Below are 12,680 nucleotides of genomic sequence, written 5' to 3'. Positions count from 1 at the left end.
CCTGTGGCACGAAGCGCGGCGCACTCTCGAGGTTGGCCAAGTCGAGGATGTACAGACCTTTGCGGGAGGCAAGGCAGACGTCGCGGCTCGAGGGCGAGATGGAGAGGCTTCCGACAGGCTGGTTGATGCTGATTGTCGCGCCTGTATGGAATGGGTCCGGAGCGGGCGGGGGTGCGTCGACGCTCATAAGCGCGCCGCCGGCTGCGGCGAGCGTCGTCGTGCTCGCGCGGTTGAGGTGTGGACGGAGGAGGGTGCGAGGGCTCACGGCGGGAGAGAGCGCGGCCGAGCTCCGAGAGACGATGGAGGAGCGGCGCGAGCCCGGCGCCGACACCGCGCCCACGCTGGCGGGCAGCGGGGGGCCGGGGCGCGCGGGAGTGTGGTCCGGCGAGAGCATGCGCCGTGCCAGAGGTAGAGATGATGGATGGAGGTGTGAAGGAGGTTGATCGAGGAGGATGGAGAGATGCATCCGTGAATTCGAGGAACGTCATCGGCGCGCCTCGTCGATCCATCTTGATTTTTCCCCATCCACCAACAAACAATCCCCCATCCACATCTTTGCGTGTCGCCGTCCGCGCCCCGCTCCGTCTCCGTCTCTTCTAGGAAATATCGCGCAATGGCGCTCCTCCGCGCGCCGCTGCCGGCGCCCCTCGCCCGCCAGCGCCTCAAGGGCAACCTGGCCGGCCTCGCGCTGCTCATCTTCGCGCGCTCCGTCTTCACACCATACCTGGCGCTGCGCGGCCTCCTCGTCTCGATCTTGGACGCGCTCGGCGCGCCCGCCGACACAGTGTGGTGGCTCGGTAAGCTCCTCCGCTCCGCGGCGCTGACGCAGAAACCGCCGCCACCGCCCTCCTCTGCTGGAACATCTTCGAGGCCGCGTACCGCGTCCAGCACCCGAGTCCTGCGCCGCCCACGCCCGCGGGCATGAAGCTCGTGCCGGTACTCCAAAGCTCGCCGCTGGTGCGTCACGACTCACTGTCACCCTGTAGAATGTTTGTGCTGACCACAGACCCGCTCGTACGAGCCCGCCGCGACATACACGCCTACGCGCACAGCGACGCAGTCGCCGCTCGCCCAGAGCTTGTACAAGTCGACGCCGGGCCGGCATTCGCCTACGAGGAGCTCGCCGCTGAGCTCGAGCACCGCGCGCGTGTTGAATCTCCAGCAATCGGGCACGGCGACCTCCACCGGGTTGTTCTACGATGATAACACTCCCGCGAGCCCAAGCAAGGTCGCTAGACCCAATCAAGAGACGCCGACCAAGCCGCGCGAACGCGCAACTTACACAGTCGTGGACCGCGAGGAACGCGAGTGGGTCGAGAACGTGTGGAAGGGCGTCAAGGGCAAGAGCCACCGGCTCGGTCTGTAGTATGCATGCTGTCTACTGTCTGCTGTGTGCAGGGGAATGGGCTAGTTCATGCGCCACAGGCGTATCGAGCATTCGGGCTCGAGTGTGCCGGACGCTATCGTGCCGTTGGGCGAGACGGCGAGGGCGACGACGGGGGCGGTGTGCCCCTCGAGCACGGAGACGACGCGGCGGTCCTGCAAGTCCCAGACGATGACGGCGCCATTCTCGCTTCCCGCTACCACGAGTGCTGCCGGGCCTTTTGGCCGGCCCGGTGATGGTGCCGCAGAAGGCGCGGCGGATCCATCGAGATCCATTGGCTCTTCTTTTGCCTTCTCCTTGATTTCTGCGCCATACACGATAACAGGCGACGGGTAGCGCTCGCAGACGTACTCTGGCGCACGAAGCGTCTTGAGCACCTTGCCCGAGTGCAGGGAGTACACGCGGACAGTAGAGGATAAGCACGCGGCGAGGATGTGGAACGATGACGGGGTGAAGGAGGCGGAGGAGCTGGTGTCAGCTGCGACACGGGTCGACGTACACAGGCGAGTTGGACTCGTTGTCGAGCGTTTTAAGACATTGTCCTGTATTGACGTCCCATAATCGTCTGGCGTCAGCGCGTCCTCCGAGGACTCACATCAAGCCGTCCGCGCTGCCTGTGATCACGAGCGCGCCCTCCGCGTCCCATCCCACGCTCCAAATCGCGTCAGCGTGCGCCGGTAGCGTGCGGAGCGCGCGCCCGCGCCGCACATCCCACACGATGGCGCTCTCGTCATAGCTGCCCGTGACGAGGAGATTTGACCGCGGGCCGTACGCGACAGCGAGGACGGTCGCGGTATGCCCTACAAGGGAACGGAGGGGCGTCGCGTGCGTGTGTATCCCGTCGTCGGTCGTGATGGCCTCGACGATGGGGTCGGCGGCAAAGACGAGGGCTGTAGTGTCGTCGCTCGCGGTGCAAAAGTAGAGGCCGTCCGGCGAGAGCGAGACGTCATTAATGCCTGCGTCAGCGGGGACGCGGGACGCTTACCTGCGCGATGGCAGCGGAGCGCGCGTTGGTGCACGCCAGTCTTGGCGTCCCTGGCGTCAGCGGCGATGCGGGAGAGCGTACCAGAAATGAACGAATCCGTCGGCGCCTTGTGTCAGCTGTGACGAGTGAAGAAGAGCTCACTGGCTGAGACGAGGGTCTTGGCGTCCGCAGAGAAGCGGAGTGCCGTAACTGCGCGAGTGTGACCGCCGAGCGTCGCAGCGGGGGTGTACGACGGCCCGGCCTCGGCGTTGAGCTGGATTGCCATGGCGATGAGCGAGTGTTGCGAGCTCAAGTGGCACGAGTGGAGGTCAAAACAAAGCCATTTGTCGTGATATACTCCCGCTATTGGCGCACCCTTATCCCGTGCCTGTGGGTGGCGATATCTAATCGCTCGTCATCCCTTCTTGACATTACTCCATCGCCGCCATGGCCGACTCGCTCGCCTGCCAGAGATGCCACCAGCCGCTGCTGCGCGACGCGTCAGTCGCGAACCTCACGGCGTCGCAGTACGCGCTGATAGCGAACACGCTGCCTGCGCCGCCGCGGCCCTCGGCGCTCGCACCCCAAGCGAAGCTGGACGCGCTGCCGCCGGCGTCGCGCGCGTCCGCCGCCGCGTGGGCGTCCGCCAACCCCATCGCCGAGAGCTACGTGCTCCTGCCTGACCGGGCGCCGGCTCCGGCGCAGGCCCGCCCCGCTAGCCCGCAGGGCAACCGCCCGCGCCTGGCGGCCAACCTCGAAGCGCTGCTCAGCGCACGCACAGCCATCGACCACCCGCTGTGCACGGAGTGCACGGGTCTGTTCCAGGCCGAGCTGCAGCGCGAGCTGGAGGAGCTGACGCGCGAGCGCGACGCGTATATCGCGTTCGAGCGGGGACTTCGCAAAGACGGCGCGCCGGAGTGGGACGCGCTGACGGCGCGCCGCGCCGCGTTAGAGGACGAAGAGGCCGGGCTGCGCATCGCGCTCAGGCTCGAAGAGGACAAGTTGCGGCTCGCGAAGGAGGAGGAGGCGCGCGTTAGAGCAGACGAGGAGGCGGTGGAGCGCGACGAGGCCGCGTAAGTCCGCCCGCCGGCGTGGCTGATGCAGATTCCTCAAGTCGCATGCGGCGCTGCACGGCGACATGGAGACGCTTGCGAACCAGCTCGCCAGCGCCAAGACCCAGCTGCTGCTGTCCCAGCAGCTGCTCGCACATCTGGAAAGTACGAACGTGTACAATGATGCGTTCCAGATTGGGCATGCGCCCCTCGACAACGGGCATGTTGGTACGATCAATGGGCTGCGGCTAGGCGGGCGGCCGAGCGTCGACTTTGACGAGATCAACGCGGCGTGGGGACTCGTTGCGCTGTGCATCGACCGGTTGGCAGTGCGCGTGGGCTACTCTTTCCAGCGGTAAGTGCGACTCTGTCCTCTCTTTCCTGCCTCATCCCACCATCCTCTCCCCCTCTTCCTGCCTCCTCTCATTGCTCCACCTCTTCTCTTACTCCCACCTCTTGTCCTCGTCCCACTTCCTATTCCCCTCACCTCTACCCTCCTCTCAACCATTGTACTCCCCCCTGACACCAGATACAAAATCATCCCCCTCGGCTCCTTCAGCCGCATCGAAGACCTCCCCGGCCGCACAAGTTACGAGCTGTACGGCAGCGGCGACCTAACTCCCGGCCGTCTATGGCAAAACCGGCAGTTCTCAAGCGGGCTCGTGGCGCTCCTCGACTGCCTCCGCCAACTGCTGGAGCACGGGCGCGCGACGGGGCGCGCATGGGGTAGCGGGGTCGAGTACGTCCCTCCGCCCTCGAGGCTGACGCGCTAACGCCAGGATCAGCAAGGACCGAATCAACGGGCACTCGGTACGGCTGCCCGGGATTACGAGCGGTCTGCCGGGCTTCGGGAGCGTTATGGGCCTTGGGGGGGAGGAGGTCGATGCCAACCCTGACGAGCAGTGGACGCGGGCGTGTCGCGCAGTGCTGACGGCGCTCAAGCGCATTCTGGTGGTCGAGAGCGAGGCGGAGCGGCAGTAGTACATGCAGGCATTCATAGAATCTACTTCTGACAACGGGACAACAACGGCGCTGTGGGAAGAGCGCATTTGGCTTTCGGGCTTTGGCCGAGTTTCATAGGGCGGCGGTGGCGGTGGCGGCGGTGGCGGCGGTGGTGGTGGTGGGGCGTATGTCGCCCAGCTATGAGTTGGCGATGTGCTACCACGGCGCGGTGAATCGCGGATCATCGTCCTCAATGTCGGGAGCCTTGCGCGCCCCCGTACCGCCCATGCGGCGTTTGGTGCGGCTCTTGCGCCCACCGAGGGCCTTGTATCCCTCGCGGGCGGCGATCTTGCGCTCTGTCGGCGTCATGCTTCCAGCCCCGCTGTTGTCGGACCAGCGCGTGGCGTTACCCGAGCCCATACCAGCGTGCGAGTGGCGCGCGGGGGTACTGTACCCGCTCGTGTGCAGGCTATCGACATCGACATGGTAAGGATGGTCCTCCTCGCCGTCTGCGTTCTTGCGTGCAAGCGAGGTGTGGAATACGCTCTTCCACGCTCGCTTGCTCTCAGCCTTGGACCACTGCGTCTGGTTTGAAGTTGGCACCGCCACGGGTGGGAGGGAGGACAGCTTGGTGCCCTTGTCGTATGGGTCGAAGAACTCTGTGCCGTCGTCGAGCTTGCGGGTCTTGCCGCCGGTCGCGCTGGGGAGCGAGGGCAGCTGGAGAGCGCGGTTCTGAAGGAACCAGACTGTTGGTTGATCAGGGATGTGCACAGACCGAAGGATAAACAAAGAACAACAGAGCGCGTCGATAATTTTCACAAGTGATGGAAGTTGTGTCAGCTGACGCCCAGTCGGGTATGCCGGGACACTTACTGTAGTTGAGGGTGCTGGACTTGTGCCAGCGCTTGCAAACGCGGTCGCAGCGCGCGAGGCTGCGGATGTCGAGCTGGAGGAAAATGCGCACCGCGACGTGCGTGGGGAAGTTTCTGAGCTACATGTTAGCAAGGGATCATAGAGTTTAGGAGTGGGTGGCGCGAGTTGTGATGAGATGATGAAGGAAGAGTGAGAAGAAATACGCGATGTCGTCGTCTTCCACCCCCGCCACCTTGGGACCGCAGTGTGGCGTTGTAGATGCCGCACGATGTTTGCGATGCGACAGACACCATTTATCATGGCGTGTATGGCGCAAGTGGCGCTCCTCATCCACGTGAGATCGAACGCTCCCGCCACCGCATGCACTCCACCATCACTTACCGGGTCGCGCGCGCCGTTGTCCTTCTTGATGCGCTGGCCAAGCACCATGCCCTTGCCTGGAATGGGGGTGCCAGGCGCGGTGCCATGGCCGACAGGGACGTACTCGTCGTCGTCGCTGCTGTCACCATTGCGGCGGCTGGTGGGCGGCGAGGAGCGGCTGGAAGGCGGGCGCGGTGTGTGCGACGGGTGGGCGACCTGCTGTGCAACGTGCAGGTTCTGTAGTGCCGTGTGAAGAAGACTGGTGGTGGTGGACATGATGAGTAAGTGAGATGTTTGACGGAAAGAGAGTGAGAGAGATGGATGAGATGGGGGATGCAAGGAGACGAGGCGAGAGAGAACGAAGAGGTGAGAGAGACAATGCCCGCCCATGTGATGTCATTCCCACCCACCCCCGCCCAATTAGCCCCTGGCTATATCGACGATTAGCGGAAGCTGATGACTGTTCTATTAACTCTCGCCACCCTCATTAGATCGCCCACGTGGGATGGCAATCTCCCCCCCAGTCGCATGACCCAATTCACATTCACTACTCCTTCTCAAGCTCCGCACTCCAACTCAAGTCATGCTCGTACAATGCCGTACAATGCAATACATCCATGCAGTACTCTCATGCTCTAGTGCCAATCGACACTCTATGCCCGACCCCAATCGCCGTCGTTCCCAAGATCCGCTGCGCTCATCGCAACTTGTCTGCGATGTATGATCCGTCATCCGTGATTCAACGCGTCCCGACGTCAACGCCACACGCGGCGCCCGTGGCACCTAATCCTGCTCCCGGTGCCACCGCTTCAGCCCGTCCCACGGCAGCTTGCCGTCGTACACGACAAAGCCGGCCGGCGGCTCCATCCCGTCGCTCTCGCTCAACGTCGTTGGCACAGCCACGTCTCCGATCGGGGTGCTGGGCGGACACCATTCGAGGAGGGCAGCAAGCTCGGGCGTGCTGCTGTGGTACGGCGGATAGCGGGCGAAGGGGTTGCGGTCAGCGCGCTTTGTAGCCAGTGGTGGTCTACACCCGCTTGGCGCGAAGAGGAATGGCGCGTATCCGTACTTGAGCTGCTGTCAGCTTCGGAAAGCCCGTAACCTACCTCGCCCTCGTAGTGCGCGCTCGTGTCGCCCTCATCGTCGATGCCGACATAGCTGAATCGGTCGGCGGGGAAGCGGATCGCGCCGCGGTGCAGCTGCTCGAACCTGTCGTCAGCGAGCGAGTGAGGATTGGTAAGCGTACCGGTGCTGCTTCATGCCGTAGCCCACAACGGTTACATGTGCTGGCCACTGGCCCGTGACCTCCCGAAAGCGCGCCATGGAGAACAGCAAGTTCTCGTAGCTGTCGAGTGCAAACTCTTCTGTCGTTGCGCGCGCCGACAAGGGGAGATGGGAGTTGGACCCAGTCGTGTCCAAGAGGCCCTTGGCTGCTGCTAGGCGGTGGTACGACGCGCCTTCAGAGAGTGGGGATGTGAGCTGTACGCGTGTTGCGCCGCTGTGGTCAGCTCACAGCTCCCCCTGATTTAATCTCATAATCTCACCCCGAAAACACGAGCAATGACCGTGGATCGCTAGCCGCCATCTCCGCCGCCCGCTCAACATGCTTGATGTACGTCGCGACACTCCCGCCCCTCTGCATCTTCTCCAGCACCCATTCTTCGTCCTCATCCGCCAACCCTGCGTCCGTGCCAAGCCACACCGCATGCCCCGGCACGAGGATGAGGTGGTCGACTTCGGCCATGCGCGGATCGCGTTTAATCGTTGTTTCGATACTTGGTGGCCGGCCCGAGTCGAGGACATCGGCGTCTGCCAGCTCGTCCCACGCGGCATGCCACCTGAAGTGGGGGTGAGAGGGGCTGTCCCACACGGCGCGGAGGTTGCCGAGAAGCGAGAGGGAGAGGACGAGGAGGAGGAGCGCGACGGCGAGGTTCGTGAGGCGCGAGCGGGTGCGGAGGACACCCATGATGTTGCCGCTCAGCGGCGTTGCGTAGCTGTACGCGCCGACGGGGGCGTACCGTGGCTTGTGCCGTGTCGCGCTCGGGAGGGGGAGCATGACGAGGGCGAGGGGGGAGGAGACGGAGGAGACGGAGGAGACGGAGGAGATGTGGACGGTGGTTGCGGCGTAATCATCCCAGGCACGCGGTTGCTAAGGCCAAAGAGAGATCCGATTTTGATTATGATGATTAGAAACAATTGATTCCGCTAATAAAGGAATGTTGATGGCGAGATGACTGTGCTGCGCGTCCCTCCACAAGACGCGTCTCTCATAAACATCTCTCTCCATCATCTCCTCTGTCGAGTGCGCCATCATCCATCAAGCGCTCGACGTCCCGTGTATGCGCACTATCGATCTATCACCGTCCACCCGGGCTTTCCATCTGCCCCTATACACGCCGGGCTCCCCTCCCCTGCGCCCCTCCTTCCTACCACGCTCCACCTCCCCAACCCCCTGCCCCTCCCCCCGCTTCTCGCTCTCGCTCTCGCCCTCCCCGCCGCCGCCGCCCCCTTCGCGCTCGCGCAAAAGCCCATACTTTATGCCGCGCGCAGCGGCCACGCCCAGGGCTCCGCGCGCAAGGAAAAAGGCCTCTGATGTCCATACTTTCTTCAAGCCCCGGTCTCCTGCCAAGCGGTCCGCCAAGGGCAAGGCGAAGGAGGACGAGTTTGCGGACATTGAAGAGATCAGCGAGATAGACTTCACCGCCGAAGAGCTGCGGAGGTCGGCGCAGCGCCGTGCGGCCCGCGCTCTCAGGCGCATTTCGTCCAGTGCGCCGTCGATGCTAGATCCGTGACTGACCCCAGATGCACCGTCTTCCTCACGCGCTGGGCCTTCGAGTGGTACCGCCAGCGACGGCAGGGAGCCAGAACATATCGACCTTGTAGCGTCATCCTCGCCAATCGGCTCGCCGCTCAAGCCGCAACGATTGTCGTCTACGGCGTCGCTTCTGTCCGAGAAGACTCCATCGAGAGGCTCGTCCAAGGCCTCGAAGTCGTCAAGGAGAACACGGTCTCCCAGTCCTCTGCCCCCGCGACGTACGCGACGGCGAATCTTCTCCAGCGACGAAGACGAAGACGAGCCACTGTGCGTCGAGCCACTGTCGGTCGAGCTGCGATCGGTCGAGCCACCTCTCGTCCAACTACGGTCCGTCGACCCACCCTCCGTCGACCCACTGTACGTCGACCCACCGTCTGTGGACCCACCGTCGAGGCCGCTATCAACACCTGCATCGCCGCCGTCCGTCGACTCACTGTCGGTCGAGCCCCCGCCCGTCGAGTCACCGCCCGTCGAGCCACCGCCCATCGAGCCACCACGCGTCGAACCACAGACCCTCGATCCACCGCCCTTCGAGCCCCCGTCAAGGCCACTGTCCGCGCCTGCATCGCCACCGCCGGTGGAGCCACTGTCAGTCGAGCCATCATCGAAGCCATCATCCAGGCCTGCATCGCCCCCCAGGCAGATCTCGTCCAAAGGTAAGGAGCGGGCGAACCCGGACGACGAACCGGCCGCAGCGATGGGCAAAGAATGGGCCGATCCGGACGAGGATGAAGAACGCGTCGTCAACGACGCCCCATTCCTCGTGCCCCCAGAAGGAGCTGGCTCGCCGGACAACTTTGACGATGGGTGGGAAGACTGCATGGCAGACATGGCCGACTTTAACGACTTTCATTACGAACCAATAGACATACCCGACTTTGAGATACTGCCAAGCACGCAGGTGCCGCGCTCGCGCACCCCGACGCCGCCATGCGTGAGCAGCGACGAGTTGCCGCCGCCCGCGCATAGGACGCCCCAGAATCTGCCGGGCGCTGCGGCGAGAGCGGCGGCCCTGTCCATGTCCTTCTCGCCGATCAACAACGCCTTTGAAGACTTGACGCTCGTCTCCGCCCTCCCTGACGTCCTGCGCGAGTTCTACGAGAACCACTTCCGCCGGGGCGCAGACGACGACAACGACGACAGGGACCCGGACGCCTTTGGCGTTGCTGCTGTCGTACCCAAGCGGGCGCCGGCGGGGCGGGGGGGCGGGGGCCGAGGGGGCTGGCGCGGGCGCGGGCGCGGGGCGCGAGGGAAGCGCGGCTGGGCGAAGCGCCGCTAGCTCCCATGTATGTATTAATGCATGTGATGTATTACTTGCGCCGGCCCTTCTTGGTCGCGACGTCGTCGAGGAAGCCGCCGGCTTCGAGGGCGTCGCGCGCCGCCTGGTTGATGTGCTTGAAGCGGTCGGGCCCGAGGTGGATGCCCCCAAACCAGCGGGTCACAACAACGAGCACGCCCGTAAGGTCAAGCACTTCGAGGAGGTGCTTGAGGCGCGACCCGGCCTGTGTCTCCCCGTCGTCGTCATAGTCTGTGTGAGTATCCGTCGAACTCCTCGTACTAACCGCTCTCGACAATACGCCCCGCCGCCCCTCCCGCATCCCGCACGGTGCGATACGCCCATATCGTGGGATGCGCGGCACGCGCAATCCGCTTATCTTCCAACAAATGCGCGACGACAGCCATGACCTCCTCTTCGTCCGCGACCGCGCACGCATGCCCCACGAACTGCGACTTGCGGTCCGTAATAGCCTCGGAGGAGGTGATCTTCGGGAGGGGGGCTCTGGGCGCTCGAGCCTGCACCTGCAGCACCTGCACCTCGCGCGTCTCCCCGCGCGTCTCGTGCGTCTCGTGCGCCGGCGTGCCCGCCCGTCCGTGCGCCGCCTCCGCCTCCGCACTCGCGGCCGCGCGCTGCGCATACCACGGCTCCACGAGGCTTTGGACATACACGAGCCCGTCGAACACGGCGGGCACGCCCGGCGTGAACCCCACGCCCGACGCGGAGATGTATGTGCGCGTAATTTCGCCGACTGCGTCAGCTTGCCCTCCAAGAACGTACAGAGCCCGGCGTCGTTGGCGTACGCGCCGACGTACCGCCCCATGATTTGCAGGGCGGGGGGCGCGTCGGGGTAGTGCGGCGGGAGGGTGACGAGGAGGCGGAGGCGGGGCGCGGTCGCGTCTTCCCATGCCGGAAGGGAGATTTCGTATCTCAGCGCAAAAGAGGAGGAGGAGGAGGAGGGGGGGAGAGAGATGGAGCCGGGGTAGATTGCTTCGAGGGCCTCGAGCTCGGATCCGATCGCGGAGGCGTTTGGGTCGGGCGAGGAGGCGAGGGACGCGATGAGCTGATGTTAGCGCGGGGGAGGGGAGGGGGGACGTACCGCCGCCAGCGCGGGGTCATGGTCGCCGTCGAGCATGGTGTGATGGAGAGGGCAAGTGCTCGAGAAATCCGGTCGAGTCCGGATGACCCGCGGTGGGTTTATAATGCGGACAGGGAGATGAATTCGGTGAGCCAAGCTGTAGAGGGCGGTTCGATCCCCTGGCGGAGCGCGACTTGCGCTGCCCCACTCTGAACATAGGTCGAGCTTGCAGATTGAACTCAGCCGCCCTTGTGACCGCCGCGGACGCACAACTGCAGCATTATGAAAGCAGATGCAACAATGACACATGAAGTACAACTAACTCCCGCAACTCCCTACAGCAGCTCCCGCGCCTTCGTCTCCCTACGCCACTGGGCAATCAACGCCTTGCCGTAGTCCTCGCCGTTCGGCAACCGATTCACAGTGTGAATGTGGCATTTTGCCGGCGACGTATTGGTCAGGAAGACTGGTGTAAGCGACCTCTGCGCTCGATTCGCTACACTCACTCCCGCAGTGAAAGTCGAACTCGACAAACACCACCGGGCTATGGATGCGGAAGTAGTATGGGTCGCCGAGACCATACTTCCCGATCCACGCAAAGTACGTCTGGTCCTCGAAGGCGCGCACGCGGCGCATCTTGGCCTCGAGCGGGCCAGGGGGGAGATAGACGTTGAACGCCTGGACGATAGCATACACCTCCTCGCGCTGGTCGGGCGTCATCGCGCTGACAGGAAGCCCTTCGTACGGTACTACGCGGTTATCTTGGCGCGCGCCGCCCAAGTGTCTATCATCAGCTTGGCCTATGCAACGCTTACCGCTCGTCGAAAGGATTCCAGCGGTCGGGGGGCAGGCCCTCGGCGCACGTCATTCCCTCGTGCGTCTGTGCGCGCCTCTGGTTCTCCGGACTCAGGCCACGCATGAGGTTCAACCCCCCGATCTCTTCGCGCGCAAACAGGCGCAGGCCGGCATGTGGGCCGACGTCGATCCGGTCCGGCTCCGCACCCATAAATGTCGGGCCGACGACCATGCGCGGCCCGCAAAACAGCACCGCAAGACACAGGTGGTGTCCGAAGAACGTGTATCCCCACGGCTCGGAGGCCGAGGGCTGCCCAAACAGCCGGAAATTGTACGAGTGCCGATTGAGTACCCGGGGCCCGTTTACGAGCTCGCCCAGAAAGTGGTTTGTGAGCATGCACCCGTTCGCCTTGGCATATCCCTCGGGCGAGAGCGAAGCTCGCAGCACGCCGTGCACGAGATCCTGCACCGCCGGCGTTGTTTCGTCCAGCCTAATTCCGCCCGGGTTGACGTACAGCTCGGGGTTGGACCATGCGCGGAACTGGTCGTCGTCGACGCTTCCGCACAAGACCGCGCTCCGCTCCTTATCGGATAGGGCGGCTAGGAGGCTCTCCACCTCCGCCAACGCTTCGCGGACGGGCGCACCCTCGTCCGCCCCATACGTGATCACGCTGGGATCCGGCTTGCCGTCCGCGCTGAAGCCGACGTATGGCTCGAGATTCGAGAGCTCGAGCCGCTCAATCAGCCACGCGGGGGCCGAGACCGAGCGCCGCGACGCACACCAGCTGTGTGCGTCGTGGTTGGCAATGCCTGCGATCCTTGGGTGGTCGGGTGGCGGGATGAGCTCGCGGAATGATACTGTCGCGTCAGTCGCGGGCGTCGCGGGGTCGTCTTGCAGCTCAAAGCCTGATTTGAGGGGCACTGCCATGTCAGTGTATGTCTGGGTAAGGCTGCATGCTTTGATGCAACTATGTATGTCGTGGACGAGATGACGAGAAAACAGTGCAACAGATTACCAGTAAGCGGTCATGTGCGGGCCGGAATGGTGCGGCAACCATGTGCGGCCTCTTGACCGTGTTTTGTCATCCCCCCCTTCTCTTGGTCTCTGCTCGATCAACTCGATCCATCTCGGACATCCTCC

The 12,680-nt window shown here is 64.0% G+C and overlaps 8 protein-coding genes across 8 annotated transcripts; 2 read left to right on the top strand and 6 right to left on the bottom strand.

Moving 5' to 3' along the window:
• Positions 1 to 613: 613 nt before the first annotated feature.
• On the top strand, positions 614 to 1,366 carry COLE_06051 (uncharacterized protein; the record flags this gene model as incomplete). The annotated part of the gene is made up of 3 exons (XM_018426318.2): positions 614 to 797; positions 830 to 957; positions 1,007 to 1,366. 3 exons carry the CDS (start codon positions 614 to 616, stop codon positions 1,364 to 1,366), a joined length of 672 nt encoding a protein of 223 aa, XP_018282517.1.
• Positions 1,367 to 1,407: 41 nt separating this feature from the next.
• COLE_06050 (uncharacterized protein) lies at positions 1,408 to 1,659 on the bottom strand (the record flags this gene model as incomplete). Its single annotated transcript, XM_065626454.1, has 1 exon — positions 1,408 to 1,659. The coding sequence occupies one exon, from the start codon at positions 1,657 to 1,659 to the stop codon at positions 1,408 to 1,410; it is 252 nt and encodes an 83-aa protein (XP_065482265.1).
• Positions 1,660 to 2,795: 1,136 nt separating this feature from the next.
• COLE_06049 (uncharacterized protein) lies at positions 2,796 to 4,381 on the top strand (the record flags this gene model as incomplete). Its single annotated transcript, XM_018421116.2, has 4 exons — positions 2,796 to 3,421; positions 3,453 to 3,755; positions 3,930 to 4,139; positions 4,180 to 4,381. The coding sequence occupies 4 exons, from the start codon at positions 2,796 to 2,798 to the stop codon at positions 4,379 to 4,381; spliced, it is 1,341 nt and encodes a 446-aa protein (XP_018282515.1).
• Positions 4,382 to 4,558: 177 nt separating this feature from the next.
• COLE_06048 (uncharacterized protein) lies at positions 4,559 to 5,851 on the bottom strand (the record flags this gene model as incomplete). The annotated part of the gene is made up of 3 exons (XM_018421880.2): positions 4,559 to 5,088; positions 5,216 to 5,333; positions 5,597 to 5,851. 3 exons carry the CDS (start codon positions 5,849 to 5,851, stop codon positions 4,559 to 4,561), a joined length of 903 nt encoding a protein of 300 aa, XP_018282514.1.
• Positions 5,852 to 6,358: 507 nt separating this feature from the next.
• On the bottom strand, positions 6,359 to 7,631 carry COLE_06047 (uncharacterized protein; the record flags this gene model as incomplete). Its single annotated transcript, XM_018420649.2, has 4 exons — positions 6,359 to 6,649; positions 6,682 to 6,784; positions 6,822 to 7,073; positions 7,120 to 7,631. The coding sequence occupies 4 exons, from the start codon at positions 7,629 to 7,631 to the stop codon at positions 6,359 to 6,361; spliced, it is 1,158 nt and encodes a 385-aa protein (XP_018282513.1).
• Positions 7,632 to 7,892: 261 nt separating this feature from the next.
• On the bottom strand, positions 7,893 to 9,221 carry COLE_06046 (uncharacterized protein; the record flags this gene model as incomplete). The annotated part of the gene is made up of 1 exon (XM_018427513.2): positions 7,893 to 9,221. One exon carries the CDS (start codon positions 9,219 to 9,221, stop codon positions 7,893 to 7,895), a length of 1,329 nt encoding a protein of 442 aa, XP_018282512.1.
• A 479-nt stretch (positions 9,222 to 9,700) lies between these two features.
• On the bottom strand, positions 9,701 to 10,801 carry COLE_06045 (uncharacterized protein; the record flags this gene model as incomplete). Its single annotated transcript, XM_065626453.1, has 4 exons — positions 9,701 to 9,918; positions 9,953 to 10,434; positions 10,470 to 10,729; positions 10,766 to 10,801. The coding sequence occupies 4 exons, from the start codon at positions 10,799 to 10,801 to the stop codon at positions 9,701 to 9,703; spliced, it is 996 nt and encodes a 331-aa protein (XP_065482264.1).
• A 278-nt stretch (positions 10,802 to 11,079) lies between these two features.
• COLE_06044 (uncharacterized protein) lies at positions 11,080 to 12,467 on the bottom strand (the record flags this gene model as incomplete). Its single annotated transcript, XM_018421879.2, has 3 exons — positions 11,080 to 11,210; positions 11,251 to 11,528; positions 11,560 to 12,467. 3 exons carry the CDS (start codon positions 12,465 to 12,467, stop codon positions 11,080 to 11,082), a joined length of 1,317 nt encoding a protein of 438 aa, XP_018282510.1.
• Between the last annotated feature and the right edge of the window lie 213 nt (positions 12,468 to 12,680).

Source organism: Cutaneotrichosporon oleaginosum (genome assembly GCF_008065305.1).
Source record: "Cutaneotrichosporon oleaginosum strain ATCC 20508 chromosome Unknown ATCC20508_contig05, whole genome shotgun sequence".
NCBI classification, from domain to species: Eukaryota; Fungi; Basidiomycota; class Tremellomycetes; order Trichosporonales; family Trichosporonaceae; genus Cutaneotrichosporon; species Cutaneotrichosporon oleaginosum.
The sequence above is the reverse complement of the archived record's forward strand: the minus strand, read 5'-3'. Positions and strand labels throughout refer to the sequence as shown.